Here is a 17,805-nt window from a genome sequence, read left to right as displayed (position 1 = left end):
AAAAACTAAAGCATCTTGCTCAGTAACTTCTTCAGCATACTTTTTGCTTTCAGAGATGTGGAGAGGGTGGTTGGAGATTTTTGACTATTTATTAGTTTTGCTTAGTGTTGCACGCGTCCCAGGTCATATAACTTCAGGGCTTCCTTCCTTCTGTTTTACCAGTTCATGCCACAGCTATGTGCAATACTGAATACCATTTTTGTGTTGTGCTCAGAACTAGAAGGAGAGATTAAAGAATACTAAGGAGTTTGTTTAGCGCTGGTGTAAGACATCAGCTGTTTCCTTTTCTCTCCATGAACAGAAAGAGCACTTCTGACAGCATTACAATGTTTCTCTTGCCTGTTATGGGTGCGCCACATCTTTGGGCAGGTTGAGGGAGGGGGGGCAGGCTTTTGTTTTCCAGAAATTCTTCCAGTTACCTCTTTTTCTGTTACCACTCCTTGTCTTTCATTCTCTGTGCTTTCCTTGTCTTCCTTTATCCGTAAGACTATAGTATCTGTCCTTGTCAGTTCTTTTATATCCTTAAAGAAAAAGCTGTGTGGATCATGTCCCTTATAAGCTGAAATAAATGGTGTCATCCCAAGTTAGAGCAAAAGGCAGGGAAACTCTTTTACACCAGCAGTAAAAACAGGTATGAAGTAGAATACTGTACTGTAGATGATGATCTGACAGTACTTGTGGGGCCGTTTGTATGCTGTAAAGCAAAGGATGTTGTTGTGGGAATTCATTTTGTTGCCCATACGTTTTTATTTTCTGTTTGTAGGCTGGTAATAAGGGCTGCCAAATGGCATCAGTTTGTTATGTGGGCTTTGCAACTAGTGAGAAGTGGACTGTTCACTGTAGCTCAATTATTAAGAGTTTTGTTGCATAATCAGATGATTATCAGGTGAGCTGACCTGTGTGTGGAGAGTTTTCTCTCTTTCCTTTGGCTCATCCATCAGTTGCTGTCCCTTCTGATGAAAGCTGTTTTTGTGCTGATGCTCCTTTTCACATCTGTCTGATGAGCATGCCAGGCTGACAGCTGCTTTTTGGAAATCATTTTGCTTCTTTGCGTCGTGCACGCTTGTTCTGCATCTTGCAGAACATATCACGGGGTGCTTCTGTGAGCTTTATTTGGACCTGAGCATGTGTCACTTGTAGCTTCAGAACTTTACTGTTAGCTGTAGATTTAGTGAATTAAATTGGAGTGCTTCTCTTTCTAATGTAGAAGAGTCTTTTCTCAGTTTCTTCTTTGCCAAAATGTGTCTTGTAAGGCACATGCTGAAGTAAGGTTTCAGTAGGCTGATCTTTTGAAACCTTCACTTTTTAACTACCCATTGAGATTTTCTTGTGAGGCTGTTGAGGGAGGCGTAGATTTCTGTTGTGGGTTTGCAAAAATAGTCCCGCAGGAGTGCTAATGTGTTGTACTGGCTCAGTGGCTAAGTTAAACTTTTAGCTGTGAAATAAAAGGGAAACAAATTGGGTAACCGAACGCATCAAAATCTCTCTTTGCTTCAGCAAAACGGTCCCAATTCTGGCTGTGATGTTGCGCTCACCACTAGCTTTTGCTTTATTTAGGAATTAAGATTTGGCAGTTCTTAAAGAAAGACCTATGTGAAAGGAGCTTTCCCACAAATTATCAGTTGAGCCATTTAGACTGTTGGAATGCGCTCTGTTAGGGGAAGAAGAATGAGGGAGACATTAATACCAGGGAAATAAGTTTTATATACTACAACAGTAACTCAGGTTAGTTGGCATTATGGATTTCCTGTGGGAGAGTTACTTGCAGTAATAGTATCTTGTTAGTTTTAACTTTCTACAATAAAACAGTCAGGAATTTTCTTGTTAGAGCAGCAATTGCTATTTTGCAGACAACTAAAAACAAAGAGCAGATGTGAAGCCTCTTCTAGCGTTTGATTTTTTTGTTTTGTTTTGTTTACCTCTCCTGGAAGTAAATTTGATTAAATTGTAAGTCTTTTAGAGAGGGTATACATTAAGAAAACAAACAAAAAAAAAGGGCAAATTCTTTCATGGGTGAGCAAGATCTACTTGTGCAAATAATTAATTTGATTAAAAAAAAAAACTTCACTAGAAGATATGACTGCAACTGTCCATTTTCCATGATAGTGGGCAATTGAAAGGGAGGGGCAGAATTGCAGAGGAGCGAAATAACACAGTTGCACTTTAAACTCATAAGTATTGTTACACTTGACACAAATTTTGATCAGTTCCAATAAATACTGTTTAAGTGAACTCAAAAAAAATAAAATACTGTAGTCTAAAAAATAATAAAAAAAAATAAATACTGTAGTCTAAATAAAAGGATGACAGTTAAAATAACTAATACAAGTAATGTCAATCTCAATTTTGCAACTGTTTTCTAAAGGTAACATCTGCATGCATGCAAGTGGGGTGAATCAACTCACTGAGGAGACAATTGTTCATCTGCAGGTTATGCTTCTTAAGTGATGTTTTACACAACAACTTTTTGAAGCTCTATGCATTATGAAAGTCAATTTTTTTCTGTCCCTCTCATTGTTTTGTGTTTTGCTAGTTAAGGTAAAACACCCAGATTGAAACACTTCTTTAGTAGACTGACTGAAAACGAAACATTCCCTTGTTCAGCCCTGTTTCATGTAGTTCACTGCACAAGTCTGTAGAGACAACATTGGTGTTGCTGTTTGTGGAATGTGTCAAAACTGATTTTGTATCTCAACTGTTTTTCCACTGCAAAGGACAAATTCTGGAATTATGCCAGAAAAATGAGAGCAGACCTTGGTCCTTACAGATATGCAGTTACCCGTGTCTCTTAAAAATCTGGCTGTCTCTTGGTCTCCTATAATTGGTGGCCGTTAACCTACTGACCATGCGGAAGGTTTCAGACTTCTCCCCAGTGCAAATAACTGCTGTTGAGGTTCAGATTGCTTAAACCCATGTCATAGATCGTAGAAGATGATTTACCTTCTCCCTCCGCTGTGAAGGCAGGCTTTAGACACAGTCCTTATTATATGTAGCTTTCCAGAACTGCTGTCTTGAAGTGGCTTGTTGAGATGTCCAGCAGGAATTCTGACAGGTAGTTTAGTTGCATTTGTTGGCTTTGGTTTGGGGATCCGAGTTGGAACTGATTGACGGAACGCATCAGTAATCTTGAAACAAACAAACAAAAGGTCATGTTAGGTGGAGAGGTTGGTTGTATGTTTAGCACTTTACTGTTCTTTTCCACTTTGTATAATTAAACATGTTGCTCTCACTTAGAACTGTCTGCCCAAACTTCCTTACCCTCATTGGTAATGAGAGTGTAACACTGCATGTAACTCACCTGCTTGTTTGATAAATACCAAAGAATCCAAATGGTTGGAAGTTCTCTTCCTATTAATAGTTTTTCTGTCAGGCCTCTGACTAGGACAGCAGCCCTTTGGGCTAAGTGATGGCATGGCATTCAAAGGCTGCGAACTCTGCCTTCTCTAGGTGAGTAATCAGAGAATTTCTATGTGCAGAAGCAACACATGATTGAGTCCTGAGTAGCAGAAAAGACTTAGCTTGTATGTGAGAAACCCATTCTTTGAGAGTGACTGCAGTGTACACAAAGTGAATGTATTTGTAGGAGGGAACTTTCCATCCAGAATCAATTATACATGGAATAAATATTTTTGGAGTGTATCATTTTAAGAGCCTACGACTTGGCTGCAGACAACTGTGTATGATACAAGTTCTCAAAAGGATAAAGCGGTAGTGGAAAAGCTAACGCTAAATTTTTGCATGTATTTTTTCAGTATGGAGGAACTTGGGAGAAGTTTGCACTTTGTACATTTGCTTAATGGATCATAAATCAGGGAAAAAAGATTCATGGAACCATTAAGGCTGGAAAAGATCTTTTAAGATCATCTAGTCCAACCATCAAACCACCCCCACCATGCCCACTAACCACATCCCTCAGTGCCACATCTACTCAGTTATTGAACACCTCCAGGGACGGTGACTCCACCACCTCCCTGGGCAGCATGCACCCATGTCTCATCACTCTTTCTAAGATTTTTCCTAACATCCAACCTGATATCCAACCCTAGTAGGGAACTGGAATTCTGAGGTCTGAACCAGTCAGAAATTGTTTGAACTGGCTCAGAATTGGGTATAAAAGGATGCAGAGGAAGATAGCAAGGGTGATCAGTTATGTAATGCCTTCTGTGTAAAGAGTGGTAACATATACTGAAACTTATGTTTAGAAAATAGGCTGTAGAGAGAAAAACCAACACAAAATTCTAGCATTATTCCTAGTCCATGGATGGTGAATGGGGGAATTTGCTCTTTCAAGTGATGTACATGAGAGGGCATACACAGAAGCTGTCAAAAGACAGGTAAAAGATGAGAAGGAGTGTTTTTTTTTTTTCCTTGCTAATGAAGAAAAACGCATTGGCACAGGGAGATAAGATGATCACATAAATTTCTTTGGAGAGAGATTAGAATGATTCATGAAGTTCATCAGGGACTGCTGAAAAAATAAAGATGTGATGCAGGTTTCAGCTGAGGAGAGCCCTAAGTTTTAGACTGCTAGAAGCTGGACTTGTCGCTCTGCTTGCTTGATACACAAGCTTTTTTTGGTAAGCATTTACTGCTGGTCACTGCTGTTGTTGAGACAGATGGATGCTATGTCTAACAGTGTGTGACTTGTTTTATATTTTTCTTCTTGAAATTAGAAAGTATTTATTTGTAGCTTTTATCTGTACACTGAGAAGGGAAAGTGTTTGGCCTTGAAAATGAGAAAGAAAGGAAATGAGTTTTGCTTTGCTTTGTGGTCTTTGAAAGATTTTACCTCTAGGTGGCAGCAGAGTTTGTAGGTATGTGATGCATCATTATTTTACTGTAGCTGAACTGAAACTTAATTAAATGGTGAATTAAAAAAGGACGTGCATTTGACAAATAATTTTATCACTCAGATTGTTATTATGAAAGGGAAAAAACACAATTTTTTTTCCACATGCAAATGAATTATACCAACGTTAAGTGTCTATGTTAGGATAACTAAACATGCACTTCTGCAATTGGACTGTATTTGACTGTATCACAAATTTGATAAATCCCAGTGATTTCTGTTATAGGCAGGGATTTAACAAACTATTCACCTAGCTCTCTCCCTCCTCTTTCATCTCTTAAAAAAAGATATTGGTGGTTTTTTCAGTTTGATATTTAGCTCTTATCTGTTTATGGGTAGTCTGCGTGCACACCAAAAATGTCCTCAAATCTTTTCAACCCTTATTACCAATTCGTTTCTTCCATCAGAAGGAATGGTTTTCTGTCTACCCAATTCTTCATTGCCACCCACTTGTTTCCTGAATTTGCCAGCTCCATGTTTGTGATTGCTGTTAAGTTATAGCTCCTTGAGTTCTCATTTGTAAAGCAGTTCTTATATTTGCTGTCTTTCTAAGTGATGGAAGAAGAAATATGACATTTATCCTTCAAAAACCAGGCTGAACTGCTTTTTATATTGCCTTTTCCATTTCCATCAGTGCTCTCAAAACACTCCTAGAAATTAAATGTTTCTCAGGAGCTACCTAATGAGATTTTAGCGGTTGTGTGGTTTTCCTTTATTTCAATGTCTGTAAATGCACTGATGCAAATATGGGCAAATAATTACAACAACAGTAAAGACATAAAACTAGTCATGCTTTTGAAATGAGCCGGTAATGGAGCATGTCTATCTGCAAAAGTAACATAATTATATTAATTTTGGGTGTTGGATGCAAAAAGTATCAAACAAGTAGTTAAAGCAATGATCTAAGGTATGAGAAAGCTGCTGGGCACAGAGGCAGCTGATGAGTATCAGGAGTTCTGCCACAATGCAGTGCTGGTTTTCTGGGGAGGGGGCTAAGGCAGGCGTGTGTGCAGGTGTCAGGGAGGGCAAATACACCTGTTTATGTGCTGCTCAAGTAGTTTTGCCTTTGATCCTAATCTCATTTTGCTCTGGAAGTGCGGTGCACGCCTCGCTTCCTGTTCAAACTGTATTCATTTGAACAGAAGAGTGCGCGTCGCACTTCTGCTGTAGGTTTTCTCACTTATGTTTCTAGTGTCATTGTAGAACTTTATCTAGGAGAAATAACTTCAGATCCAGTTCTCTCTCACTCCTTAATCTTCTTAATTTAAGGAATTTGAGCAGCAGAAAGAATCACTTGCAGCTTCAATGAAAGCGACCAGGGGGTGGTGCTAAAGCCCTTACAAAGAAACCAGATGTCTGCACATGCAAGAGCACGCTGCTTGCCAGGCTGCAGCTTTTTCCTGGATGACTGAATGCAGTCAGAACATAAGCCAGGTCTGCAAGTGAGGATGAGTTAAGATTGAGTGGCAAAACTAAATATTCCCCCTGGTGTCCATGCAAGATGTTTTAGGCTGAAATTTTCAGTTGGGCCTCTTGAGCTGTGCAGGGCATTTGAGTACTTCCTTTTCTTTTACTATGTCCTGGCATCCATCGTCTAGGGATCCAGTGGGAAATTTCTCAGTTGCTCTGTATTTCCTTTTGTGCAACTTGTTTATGTGCATGACTATATTCAATTGTGTTGGAAGGAGCAGGATTAGTAGTCCTTATTAATATTGGTAAGACCTCAGCCAGAGTCTGAGTCAGTCGCTGTCTGGCTTGGGGCATTGCATTTTCAGAAACATACACACCATTCTAAGTAGCTATGCAGTGGGGAAATAATTACACTGATCTGTATAGCTGTAGTACTTGAGCTATTAGGCAGGAAAGCGATTGGGTTTGTTTAACCTGGAGAAAACAGAAGTGAAGAAAGATATGTTAATTGTTTTCTAATATGTGAACGGCTGCTGCTGGGAATGTAGTTCTCCAATTCCAGTGGGAGGATTGGTAACAAAAACTGGCTATCAATTTCAGCAAAGGGAATTCAGCTTACAAATTAGCAGGAGTTTTAGTGGCAAGAAAGCTTCAGTCCTGTTACAGATTCCTGAGGTAACTGAGAAATTATCATTGCAGGGGTTTTAGAACAGGAGGAGCCAGGCATTTGGAAGGGTTTAGGTCAAAGTGTAACAGGAAAACAGGCAGAAAAATGTCCCAAGGTCCTTTCTGTGCTCAGTTTTCTGATATCTACTGTTTTGCTGATGGTAGGCCTATTACAGTACCTGTGATTTCAACAACATGAAGTATTTGACAGAAACTCCTATATTAAAATTAGAAATAACATATACATGATGAACTGTACTCGTGTGCCACTATGGTGTTGTTTGCTGAATGCCCAAGCTTACATCTACTTTCTGACAATGGGGAAAAGAAAAAGTGTTGGACAGAGTTGGGGACAAAATTTGAATTCCTAGTTACCAAAGTTCTGCCATGTGCCTCGTTCTTTTGGGACATCTTCACTGGGAAATGTGATAATCTTGAAATATAAGGTAGTTAAAGGCTCATTTTTTAATAGACAGGTGGCAAGACACAGGGAAAGGTGAGTTTGTGTTGAGGGTCATTTCTCCTAGGGGAAGGACTGGCCTGGGCCCACAAGGCAGTGCAACCTGCCCTTTACTTACTGAGATGGAGTGCCTCTTGAATGAGAAGGGCGCTCAGGTGCCCTACTGAGACTCTGACCATCCCCAAGAAGAAAGAGTGCGTCCTTTTTGGGCTACAGGGCACCATGCAATATTAATTCTGTCCAGGTGAGGGCAGTGCTGACACTTCAGTGTTTCTGCTAGTGCTTAAAAGGTAGCGTAGTTCTACAATAAGTTATTTTACAAATGTTTATGAGATCATCAATTCTCTCGGTTTAAATCACTGCTGCCATTCGTGTAGTAGAAGTCTTGACATTGAGTCTCATTCTGTATGGATGGTGGGCATCTAGGGAGGGATGTGTTTGTACATTCGTAAATATCCACCTTTCAAAGGTGAAAAGAATTGAACTCACACCTACGGTCACTTTTTAACATGAAAGCATTCTCAGTATTAAAATCGTCAGCTGAAAAGCTCTGAATACATCTTGTCCTCATATTACATATCGTTTTCAACATATTACGTATGTTGAAGAAGTTTACAGAGGTAAGAGGTAACCAGGTCGTGTCCAAGAATACTCTGCATGGAGGAGGAAAAAGAACTTTGTGATTTTTATCATCAGGGCCTTTTTTCTGTTTGGGAGCAGGCTGCTTTCCTCTGTGAAGGTCACATTTAACAATGTGTTAATAAGAGTTCCATTTTTACATACAGAGATATATATTAATTGCATAGTAAAATATAAGTAATTGTGTAATTAAACTAGCTACATATTTTATACATAGACATTTAATTATATCATTATTTTATATTATATGCTAATTACATTGTTATGATGAATATACATTTAATTATGTAATTAACATGTCTAATCACAAATCTTTCTCTATATATACTACACACATACAAAAAAACCCTACATTTGTCCCCATTTGATTTGATGTGGGATAAAACATCACCTATAAGGGCTTCAGTGTGAGACATTCAAGGCAAGAAATTCTGGGTTTTAGTCGTGACTGAAGCTGACTTCCTATGCCTGTGTACAAGTCAGTTAATTTCTCCCCTATTTTTTTCTTCTCTGAGCTGTAAAGTGAGAATCATTTCTTTACTCCAGAAGGCTGCTAGTAGGACTGTTAATGGTGGTTGTACATTTGGAGTGCTTTATGATGTATTTATGTGCTAGATTGCATCTCTGCAGACATTCATGGCGATATCTAAGGAGATAAGGCCAGCACTTCAGCAGCAATTTCAGTATTAAGAGGACTCATCTTTTGTTGCTTGTGCCAGCAGTTTTACTGACACAGCTGCTTATTTGAGCTGTGCTATGAAATTAACCCTTCTTTTTGTTTATTTGAATCCAGGTTTGTTTCTTGGTCTTACAGTGCTACTGCATGTGCAGTAATGTTAACAAAACTGGAGTGGACAGTACCCTGTAGCAGGGATAAAGAGGGGGAAGTAGCTTCTCTTGCCTGTCCTTGTATGAAGACCGTGTTATGTCAGACCAGAGCCTACAGAGTGTAGAATCCCTGACTGAAACAGGCTTATCCTGCTGCACTCAAAATGTGCTTAACAAGAGTGCTTACCTTAGTAGTCTGGGGACAGTCAAGTGCAGTTGGCAGCTCTGATAGTTGAGGCTTTCTGAATGCCCACACAATTGGGGGACATTTGATGATGGGCTGTCAGACAGAATTTGGCCACAGCAGGGGGCCGCTGGCCGCAGGTTTGTGGAAACACTTCATTCATTTTAAACTTCTAAGGAAAGCCTTTTTCTTGAGCACTTTCCCGCTTAGATTGCTCGGTGCTAATTTTGAGATGTCTTTATGCACCCACTCATGCTGTGTCTGAACTGAAAATAAGATGTTTTCCTTTTCTATTTCTTGTTAACAGAATGTGTGGTAGTCTTCACTTATGCCTGGAGATCAGGCAGTTGCCAGTTATTGTTTTGCCTGTCTCAGTAGCAGTCCCTAAACATAAAGTCCCTGGGAAAATGGGTACTCCATTTCTATCACCTAACCTTGCAGAATCCATTCAGCCTTAATTAGAAAGTAATACTTTATAATTCTGCTTTTTATTATTTTTTCCTTAGTGTGGGAAGCATGTTTTCTAGACCTTTATGAGATCCATACATAGAGTTCTTTTTTTCTTCTTACAGCCTTGCATTCGGTCCCCAGGTACTATGTTGATGTTATCTACAGCGCTTTGATATAGGAAGATTAGCTGGCTAGTCCCATATTTTTTTTTCTCAATTATGTTCATGAATTAGCAACTGGAGGAAGGGGTTTTTTTCTTAAACTTGAGATACCTTTCAGTAGATGGATGGGCACTCTGCTCGCAGTACCATTATTGGCTCTTAGTCTCTTCTTTTTCCTTCCTTCCCCTCCCATCCCTCATCTGTCCTTCCTTTTGTGACAAAAAATTATAAATATTTCAAAAGGAAATATTTTGTCACGTAAACATAGTGACTCAGAAATGCTGAGTACTGAATTGTTGATGCTGCCTTTACTTGTATTCCTCTGCTTGCTTACAGAACTAAAACTGAAAAGAGAAAGCAGGCTGATAATTTCTGCCATTTCCTTTATGATTTAATTTTTCCTTTCTGTTTTTGAGGACTTAACGTGACATCCAGTGGTGAGAGCAGATTTGTAGATCTGAGAGGAGATGTCTGCATGCTGTTTTGGAAAAGGGGATGGGTTGATACTATGGTCTGCTGAAAACTGTTCTAATGCTCCATTTCACAGTTTAATCCCTCAGATATACCCTATTTAGTGGTTTGGTTTTTTTTCTTTGCGACCGTATTTTCCATTAGTATTTATTTACATCACTGTTGTAGGTATCTGTCAAATTTTAGGCTTTTGGGAAAACACTGAAAACTAAAGTGTCTCATCTTCCAATACTAAAACAGCAGTACTTACCACTTGGATGCATCTGAATCCTGGAAAAACTGCCTTGCTTGGTTGAAATGTAATACAATTATGCTTGGTGTTTTTGTTCAAAGTGTTTAAATCATTTTTCAGACAGGTCATGTAATTTTTCCCTTGCTCTGTTTTCTCTTTGCCTGCTAAGCAAGCAGGTGAATATTCCCCTTCAGTAAAAAGAAATCATCTGAAATACGGAGTGCTGGTCTGAACAACTTGATGTAAATTTGTAAACACTTGCAATTTCACTAAGCTATGCTTTCTCTTCTTATGATGAAAATAGAGCTAGCTTATTTTTATTCAGTGTACTCAAGAAGTACATCTGAGCAAATGTTCTTCTCTGCTATATATTTTGAAAAGATACTGGGAATTTGAATGGATTAAACAGGTTTTATTCTGCAAATAAAATTATTAGGCAAAATAATAATTGTGTTTTTCATGTGTTGAAAATCTGTGACAAAAATTTCCATGTGAAGTCAGTTGAGGTCTGTATGTAGATTATTTAATTAATGGGGGGATATAATCAATGCCCTTAATCAAGGCATGCTTTTGAGGAAATGTAGTAGGTTCACTTGCATATAATATCGGTACATCTTATTTGGGAATTAATGGTAATGAGTGGCTACTGCTTCTGTGTTTTGTTAGTTGGACAGTTACTGGTAAACCACCACCAGTAGAAGTACTGAGACAGGAGCAGAAGTACTGTCCCATTTAATGATTAAGCTTGTAAGTGTGGTGAACTTTGGCTTAGGCTTTGTACTGAAAACTTAGCTTTAGACTATGAAGTCCTTATTCATAATAGCTTGGGAATTGCCCAAAGGTCTAAGTATGCTTATTGCTATTATGTCCTGTTTTGTGCTGTCTTTCAAAGACATTGGAATAGATGGGCAGGTAGTTAATAACACATTTCTGTACAATTTGAACATGGCTATAAAGTGAAATATTTTTTCCACAAGGCTTTAAAGTCTGATTGAAGAAAATGCTAGTGTTTCTGAAGGACGGTTGTTTATCCTTTAATTTGTAGAGAATCTGGCATCCATTAGTATGCTGTCAAGTATGCACTTCAGGCACAGTTACTCAGTACCATGCTTATAACATGCCCCTGCAGAGATCTTGGGTATCAATCAACAGAACATGCAGTATTCCAAATTCTAGTCGTGCATAGAATGCGCTCTGAATGGACTGCTTCTGCTTTTTAATTTTGGATGAGCCTTTCAGTTAATAATGTGTAAGCCGAATGCAAGAAAGTTACTTGTTTATGTAATTGGCACAGTTATGGTAAATTTGTTACAAAAATCAAGTTAGAATCCTGACTTGCCTGAGTGCTAGCTACTGTCTCGACTTGTAACTTCTGCTGAAGTTGGTGGGAGCCAACTTGCAGTCTGCTTTGCAGGGTGAGACCATTCATTTCTTCTGACCCAGATCTTAATCAAATCTCACTTTCGAGTCGGCGATAATAAACTGAAACAAATCTAGTGTGAAGGACCTCTTATGAAGCCTGATAACCTGATACAGCAGTTCTTGAAGCTATTCATGACATTAAGCTAGACTTAAACCATCCCATATTTTGACCTTAAAGTTTCCACTGCTCAGCTATAGAATCACAGTCACAGAGTGGCTTAGGTTGGATGGGACCTCACAGATCACCAAGGGACCTCAAAGTACATTTGCTACGTTGAATTCCAAACACAAAATCTCTAACTTAATAATTTTCCTTCCTATTGCTGATTTTTACCTAGAAGAAATGTGTATGGGTGCTGAGTTTTGCTTTTCAATAGAAGCTATTCCTTTAAATATAAGCTATTACCTACAGCTGTAACCATTTGGGTTCCTGTCCCATAAAAGTCCCTTTGTTAAAGTGTGTGCCAAAGTCCTTTGCTGAATCAGCTGCTAAATTATACAGCAGATGCGATTATTATTTCTTGAACTCCAGATAATGTAAGCAGAATAATGATACAGGTTTAGTGAAGAAATGAATAGGAACTTTGTCCTTACATGCAAACTTCCTTGTTGATAAGGAGATTTTATTTTAATTCCAATCCTCCCACCCCCCCGGATGTAAGTTACTTAGCTTCTTATTCTAAACAAGTGCCTGCCTTTCCAAATTCCCTTTTTTTTTTTTTTTCTTTTTTTCTCAAGACAGCTTTTGTAATCTGTGATCTGAAATTCACTTTCAGAAAAAAGTGAAAGTGAATTTCAGATCTTTTGGCTTGACTTACGTTCAGTATGAAGCTGGTCTACTACTTGCAGTATTTTCTGGGAGGCTACAATTTGCTGTTTGGCCCACATGTAAACTGAGGCAGCATTGTTTAAGTTTCTGTCCTTTCCTCAGGCACTGATTCCATATCCATCACTGAAATATCTTAACCTGTTTTGTCTGTGCTGTATGGTACTGCAGTTTACCCTAGTCCTAGAGACCTGTGTGTTCAGAGAGGTGGTCTAGTGCTACTTATTGCTTCAGTCGAGCTTCCTCTGCCTATTATGTGAAAAATATGACGGTGGGCCACAAGTGCTAATCTTGTTTCTCCTTCAGTGTATTTATATAGCACATTGGAGTGATAATGAAGAGCTTATATGAAATTTGAGTGTTGTATGGGAATGCATTCTGAATTAACAACTTAGAAATGTGTTTCTGTTAATTGTTTTACATGTTAATTGTTTTACAGTGTACTTAAGTGATAGCAATTTTTCTGTAGTATGGGGGGAAAAAAAAACACAAACAAATGTTTGCCTTCTTGGGAGGGAAGTAGGGTTTACATGAGGATATAAAAAGAGATTTATAAAAGGATGGGGAGAAAAAAGTGGTTGTCTTGGTCTGGAGCATATCGTTTATGCATCATAAATCTGATACAGGATACAATACATGTTTTGTTGATTGTGTGTGTGATATAATGATAATTATCTGAAATGAGAGATCTAGGAGGAATTTAGAAATGGAAGGTAACAAGTTAAGTCTTTTCTGAAGTTAGCAGGCAACATTATGGCTTAATTCAAATTCTTCCATACATGCAAAAAATAAAATAAAATACAAACACACACACACACACACAAAGGAACCAAAAATGTTCTGCAAGCAATGATAAAAATAATCAATTATTTACTGGTTTTGTAATGTTAAAATATTTCACCAAGGCAAGTTGCAGTCAAAAGTAATGTGAGTTATTTTGAAAATGGAAATACATAAAGATGCATTTATACAAGTGCAAGACTAGATATTTTACATAACTGTATTTCAATTAGAAGATATACAGTAAGTGCACACTTGATAACACTAAGCAGGCAAAACTTAACGTTAGTTTCATATACTGTTGTAAAGTTCATGCACAGATCTCTCCCATAGGAAAAGGGCCGTTCCAAATAATTCTTGCTGGGATGAAAAACAGGATGGGTTGCTGGTAAGGGTGTCAGCATGGATGAGGGTCAGTTATAGACATTACTTACTGTAATTTGTGATTGCCGTGGGAGAGGAGTGGCTGTTGGTGTGATAGTAATACTGCTGGTGATTTTATTGGTGGGCTTACTGGGTATTCCATTAGCTAGTGCTGGAGTTCTGTTATCTTGCACTGGGGTACAGGGGCTGACGGTCTTGGTACCGGTGAGAGCTTGGACGTAAGGACTTCCTAAGTGGATGTGGATTTTGTTATCCTCAGTAGTTATTACACTTGATCCCGTGCTGTTAGATCTCTGAAACTGCCATGATGACTGCCTGTCTGGGGATACTCTGAAAACGGCATGCTTGGCTCCCATTTCCAAAGGCTCTGAGGAGAGCATTTGTTCCTGAGAACTTGAGCCTGGTAAAGCCAACGGGGACATTGTTCTTTCAGGCGTTAAGGAACCGCATGAGTCAGGAGTCTGAGATCTTGCAAAAGCAGCCATGGTAATGGGAGAAATGGCTTGCTCTGGGCTCATGTAACCTTCTGATGCTTTTGACTTTACAGGCGCGAAGGAGGCATTTTGAATAATAGTTATTCTTTGCTTGGGAGTGCCGCAGTTAGGTATAACTGCTGTGCTCGTATAGGAGTGAGGACTTTCTGCAGTAGGACTTGTTATTTCGAGCGTTGCTGTGTTCTGCCCATGGTCTGGAGTTACTTTTATGTGCAGAGGTTGGCCAGGTGTATGGCTTAGCACTAAGTCTCCAGCCTGTGCACAGTTTCCATTTTGCTTTGTATGAATCTTTCCATTCTGGTGGTGGTTTTCTTTGGACTTCATCCAAGGGATCCATAATTTCTTATGCATGGCATTCCCGATGGATGAGTTGCTTTTGAAAGCCACTGATTGTTCCTCCTCATTGCTGTCCTTGTCCTCATAATCACTGTCTTCATACAGCTGCCCATTTATGACTGCTCTCTCTAAAGGCATGAGGGTTTTGTAATCGGGTGGTTCGTTGTCAGCTGGATCTGTCTGGACTTCTTTAGAAAAAACCTGCAAGTCAGATATCCGCCTTCCATTAGCACCAGGTCTGAGGCTCTTACTGAAACGTCTGTACCTCTCTAATTCTTTTGTGAGGCTTTCCATTTCTCTTGCTAACTCCCTGTTCTTGTTTTCTTGTTGGGTGAGTTTCTTCTGTAAGACTGTATGATCACCTCGGAGGTGACAGATTAAGTCTTCTGTTGCCATGTATTCGTGAATTTTCTCTTTCAGTGCATCTACTTCTCTGGAAAGGTGACTTGATTTAGCTTCTTCTTCTTTGAGCTTCTTAAAAAGACGCTGCTCTTGATTGGACTCTGCCTTTTCTGATAGTTTATACCTAGCTACTTCCATTTTCACAGCCTCCAGTTCCTCTGACAGGAGCTTGGCTTTGTCCCGTTCATTGACATATCTTCGTTCTAAAGACTCAAATTCATCTTCAGTTTTCATAAGATCGTCTTCTATGGCCTTCATTTCTTTCAGCTTCTGCTTAAGCCCCTCAACTTCTTGAGAAAGCTCTTTGATTTTGTTGTTCTCCTGCTGCAAGGAAGTGCTGGATTTAGTAGTCTCTTTAAGCTTATTTTTAAGAAATTCTTTTTCAACAGCTTCCAGTGACTGAAGTCTTTTTCTTAGAATGTTTACTTTGGAAGCAAGATCACTTCCTTTCTCCTCTTCTGCTTTGAGTTTGTTTTTCAGCTCATCTCTTTCTTTTGTGACACTGGACACTTTTTCCTCTGCATCAGATTTTGATTTCAGTGCCTTTTTACTTTCCTCAATTAGTTTTTCTGTAATGGACATCACTTTATTTTTTTCCACCTGGAGCTGAGAAGTTGCAGCTTCCAATTTTTCTTCTGTTTGCTTTATTTTTTCACTCATAGCTTTTCTTTCATCCACAAGCATCACTGTTAGAGTCTTCAGCTTTGTTAAATCTTCTTTGAGTGTGGACTCGGTTTTTTCTAACTTGCTTTCAATTGCTTCGAGCTCTCCAACCCTAGCTTTTAAGCCTTCCAGCTCAAGGGACAACTGCTTTGTAACCATTTTTTCTCTTTCTAGGTTGCATTTCAGGGAGTAGCATTCCTGTTTGCTTTTGTTGAAAGCATCCTCTAATTTCTCCAGCTCCATAATTCTTTTGTTGAGTTTGTCAACTTCCCCTTTAAGGTTCTTGCTCTGTGATGCTTCTTTTTCTAACTTTTTATTAAGTTCTCTACACTGATCTTCCATTTTTATGAGCTCTTCATCTTTTCCTTCCATCTCCAGCAGTCGTTTCCTTAATTCCTCCACTTCAGACATAAGAGTGGAGTTCCCATATTCTCCCTTATTTATCTTATCCCTTAGGTCTTGCAGTTCATCTTCTGCTTTTCTTAAAGATTTATTGGTCTCTTCCAGCTCATCAATTTGTCTGCTGAGTGCATTCAGTTTTAACCGGAGCTGACGATTCTGGCTGTCTTCATTGGTTAGTTTGGCCATCATTGCTTCTTGATCTTGGGAAACCTTACTGTTTTGGACTTGAAGTTCAGCCTCCAGCCTGCTGGCTTTCTGTTCTTGCTCTTGGGCTTTTGCTTCAGCAAAAGCAAGTTTCTCATGTGCTTGGTCTGCAGAAGTGGTTAACTCTTGAATTTTTTGACTTTGTTGGTTCAACTGCTCAGTGAGTCTTTGTTGTTCATCCACAACCATTAAAGCAAAGGATTTCAGTTTAGTCAATTCTTCTTTCAGTTTAGCTATTTTCTTGTTGTTTTCCTTCTCTTTTTTTTCTTGATATGCTGTTTCTTGTTCAAGAAGCTTTTTCAGTCTAGGGAGAGGAAATAATATAATATTTTGAAGCCATTTCAATGGGCATTTAAAAACACACTTGAAACATTATGACATCTGCCAGATGTGCATGAACATTCATTTGTAACTAGAAGCAAAGCTCTCCTTGTAGTGTCATAAGGAAGACCCTAGTCTTAGCTTTTCTACTCAGAATTCTTTTATAGTGGACACTTCAATAATTATCATTTACACTTAAAAACTTCTTTAGTTGTGCATCTTTAATTACGTTTTTAGCTTTTGGCAGGAATCAGCACAGTGCAGCTGTTTGTTCTGCTCTGAAACAATGCTGATTTTGCTGTCTGCTGAGACTAGGTGTGTACATGCAGGTTATTTTGAAAATGCAATAATCACAGTGGTTGAGAAATTAAATCAGTGCAGCCCTCAAGGGCAGGTATACTTTACAGCTTTATAAACCTCCTAATACCTTTAAGCGACTTGTAAACCATCCTGATCTTTTATGATGTTTATCGTTAAACCTTTAATGTTGAAGTGTTAAAGTACGTGAAGGGAATGTACCCACACTGGGCTATTAGATGCGCTGACTAATGCCACTTTCTGAACAGTGCATCAAAGCAAAAAACCAAACAATGTCTCTGAGTCTGTCCTCTGTGGAAATACAGACCCTATTACATTATATCACCAAAAATCTTCTGTTAAGAGGTAAACGGGAATGTAGGTTGTGAACATAAGGCCAAATTTTCTTGCTCCCTGCTGGATTCGGATTTTGTCTTATATTAAAAATTTGAAGATGTAGTGAAGTGCATCTGTACTTTCTATGTCTCTTGAAATTTTTCACAATGGTTCTCCCAAATCATTGCATACAAATTTGTATTAATGCTGTCTTAACCAAGATGCAACAGACTTAAATTGTTCAAGGCCTGCGATTAGGTTGCACATTTGTTCATTTAAAATTCCAAGAAACCTCCAAAAATCTCAGATAATAATTAGGTTCTTTTGTAGATTTTTTTTTTTTTTCTTTGTCAGAGAGGTACTTGTACAGTGCATATGAGACAAGATTAGGTTTGGCAGCACCTCCTTTCAATTAGATTTTTCCCATCGCTGATCTATACATTAAGTATTTTCTGATATTCAATAAAGTACTTAACAGCCTAGATTGAACTAATGAAGCTCTAGAATTTTATCATGCTTCACTGCTGTTCATATATATGATATATATTGAATTGCATGGAGTGGCAAGGAGGAGAAGGAAGTGCCTTT

At 38.7% G+C, this 17,805-nt stretch overlaps 2 protein-coding genes across 2 annotated transcripts in view; one reads left to right on the top strand and one right to left on the bottom strand.

The window, feature by feature from the left end:
• The window catches only part of CMSS1 (cms1 ribosomal small subunit homolog), a 229,784-nt gene that overhangs the window by 2,582 nt on the left and 209,397 nt on the right, over positions 1–17,805 (top strand). The window lies entirely within an intron of this gene.
• Positions 1,546–17,805, bottom strand: part of LOC122155794 (filamin A-interacting protein 1-like) — a 30,434-nt gene continuing 14,174 nt past the window's right edge. Inside the window, exons 2-4 of the mRNA XM_042810001.1 lie at positions 13,813–16,567; positions 2,941–3,125; positions 1,546–1,651 (exon numbers count right to left, since the gene is read on the bottom strand). Coding sequence (XP_042665935.1) covers positions 1,561–1,651; positions 2,941–3,125; positions 13,813–16,452 — 2,916 coding nt within the window. The 5' untranslated portion in view covers positions 16,453–16,567 and the 3' untranslated portion in view covers positions 1,546–1,560. The remainder of the gene's footprint in view (positions 1,652–2,940; positions 3,126–13,812; positions 16,568–17,805) is intronic.

Source organism: Centrocercus urophasianus, unplaced genomic scaffold, assembly GCF_019232065.1.
Source record: "Centrocercus urophasianus isolate 14NV4802_14NV808 unplaced genomic scaffold, USGS_Curo_1.0 seq_12, whole genome shotgun sequence".
NCBI lineage: Eukaryota > Metazoa > Chordata > Aves > Galliformes > Phasianidae > Centrocercus > Centrocercus urophasianus.
This window is presented reverse-complemented; position numbering and strand designations above follow the sequence as displayed.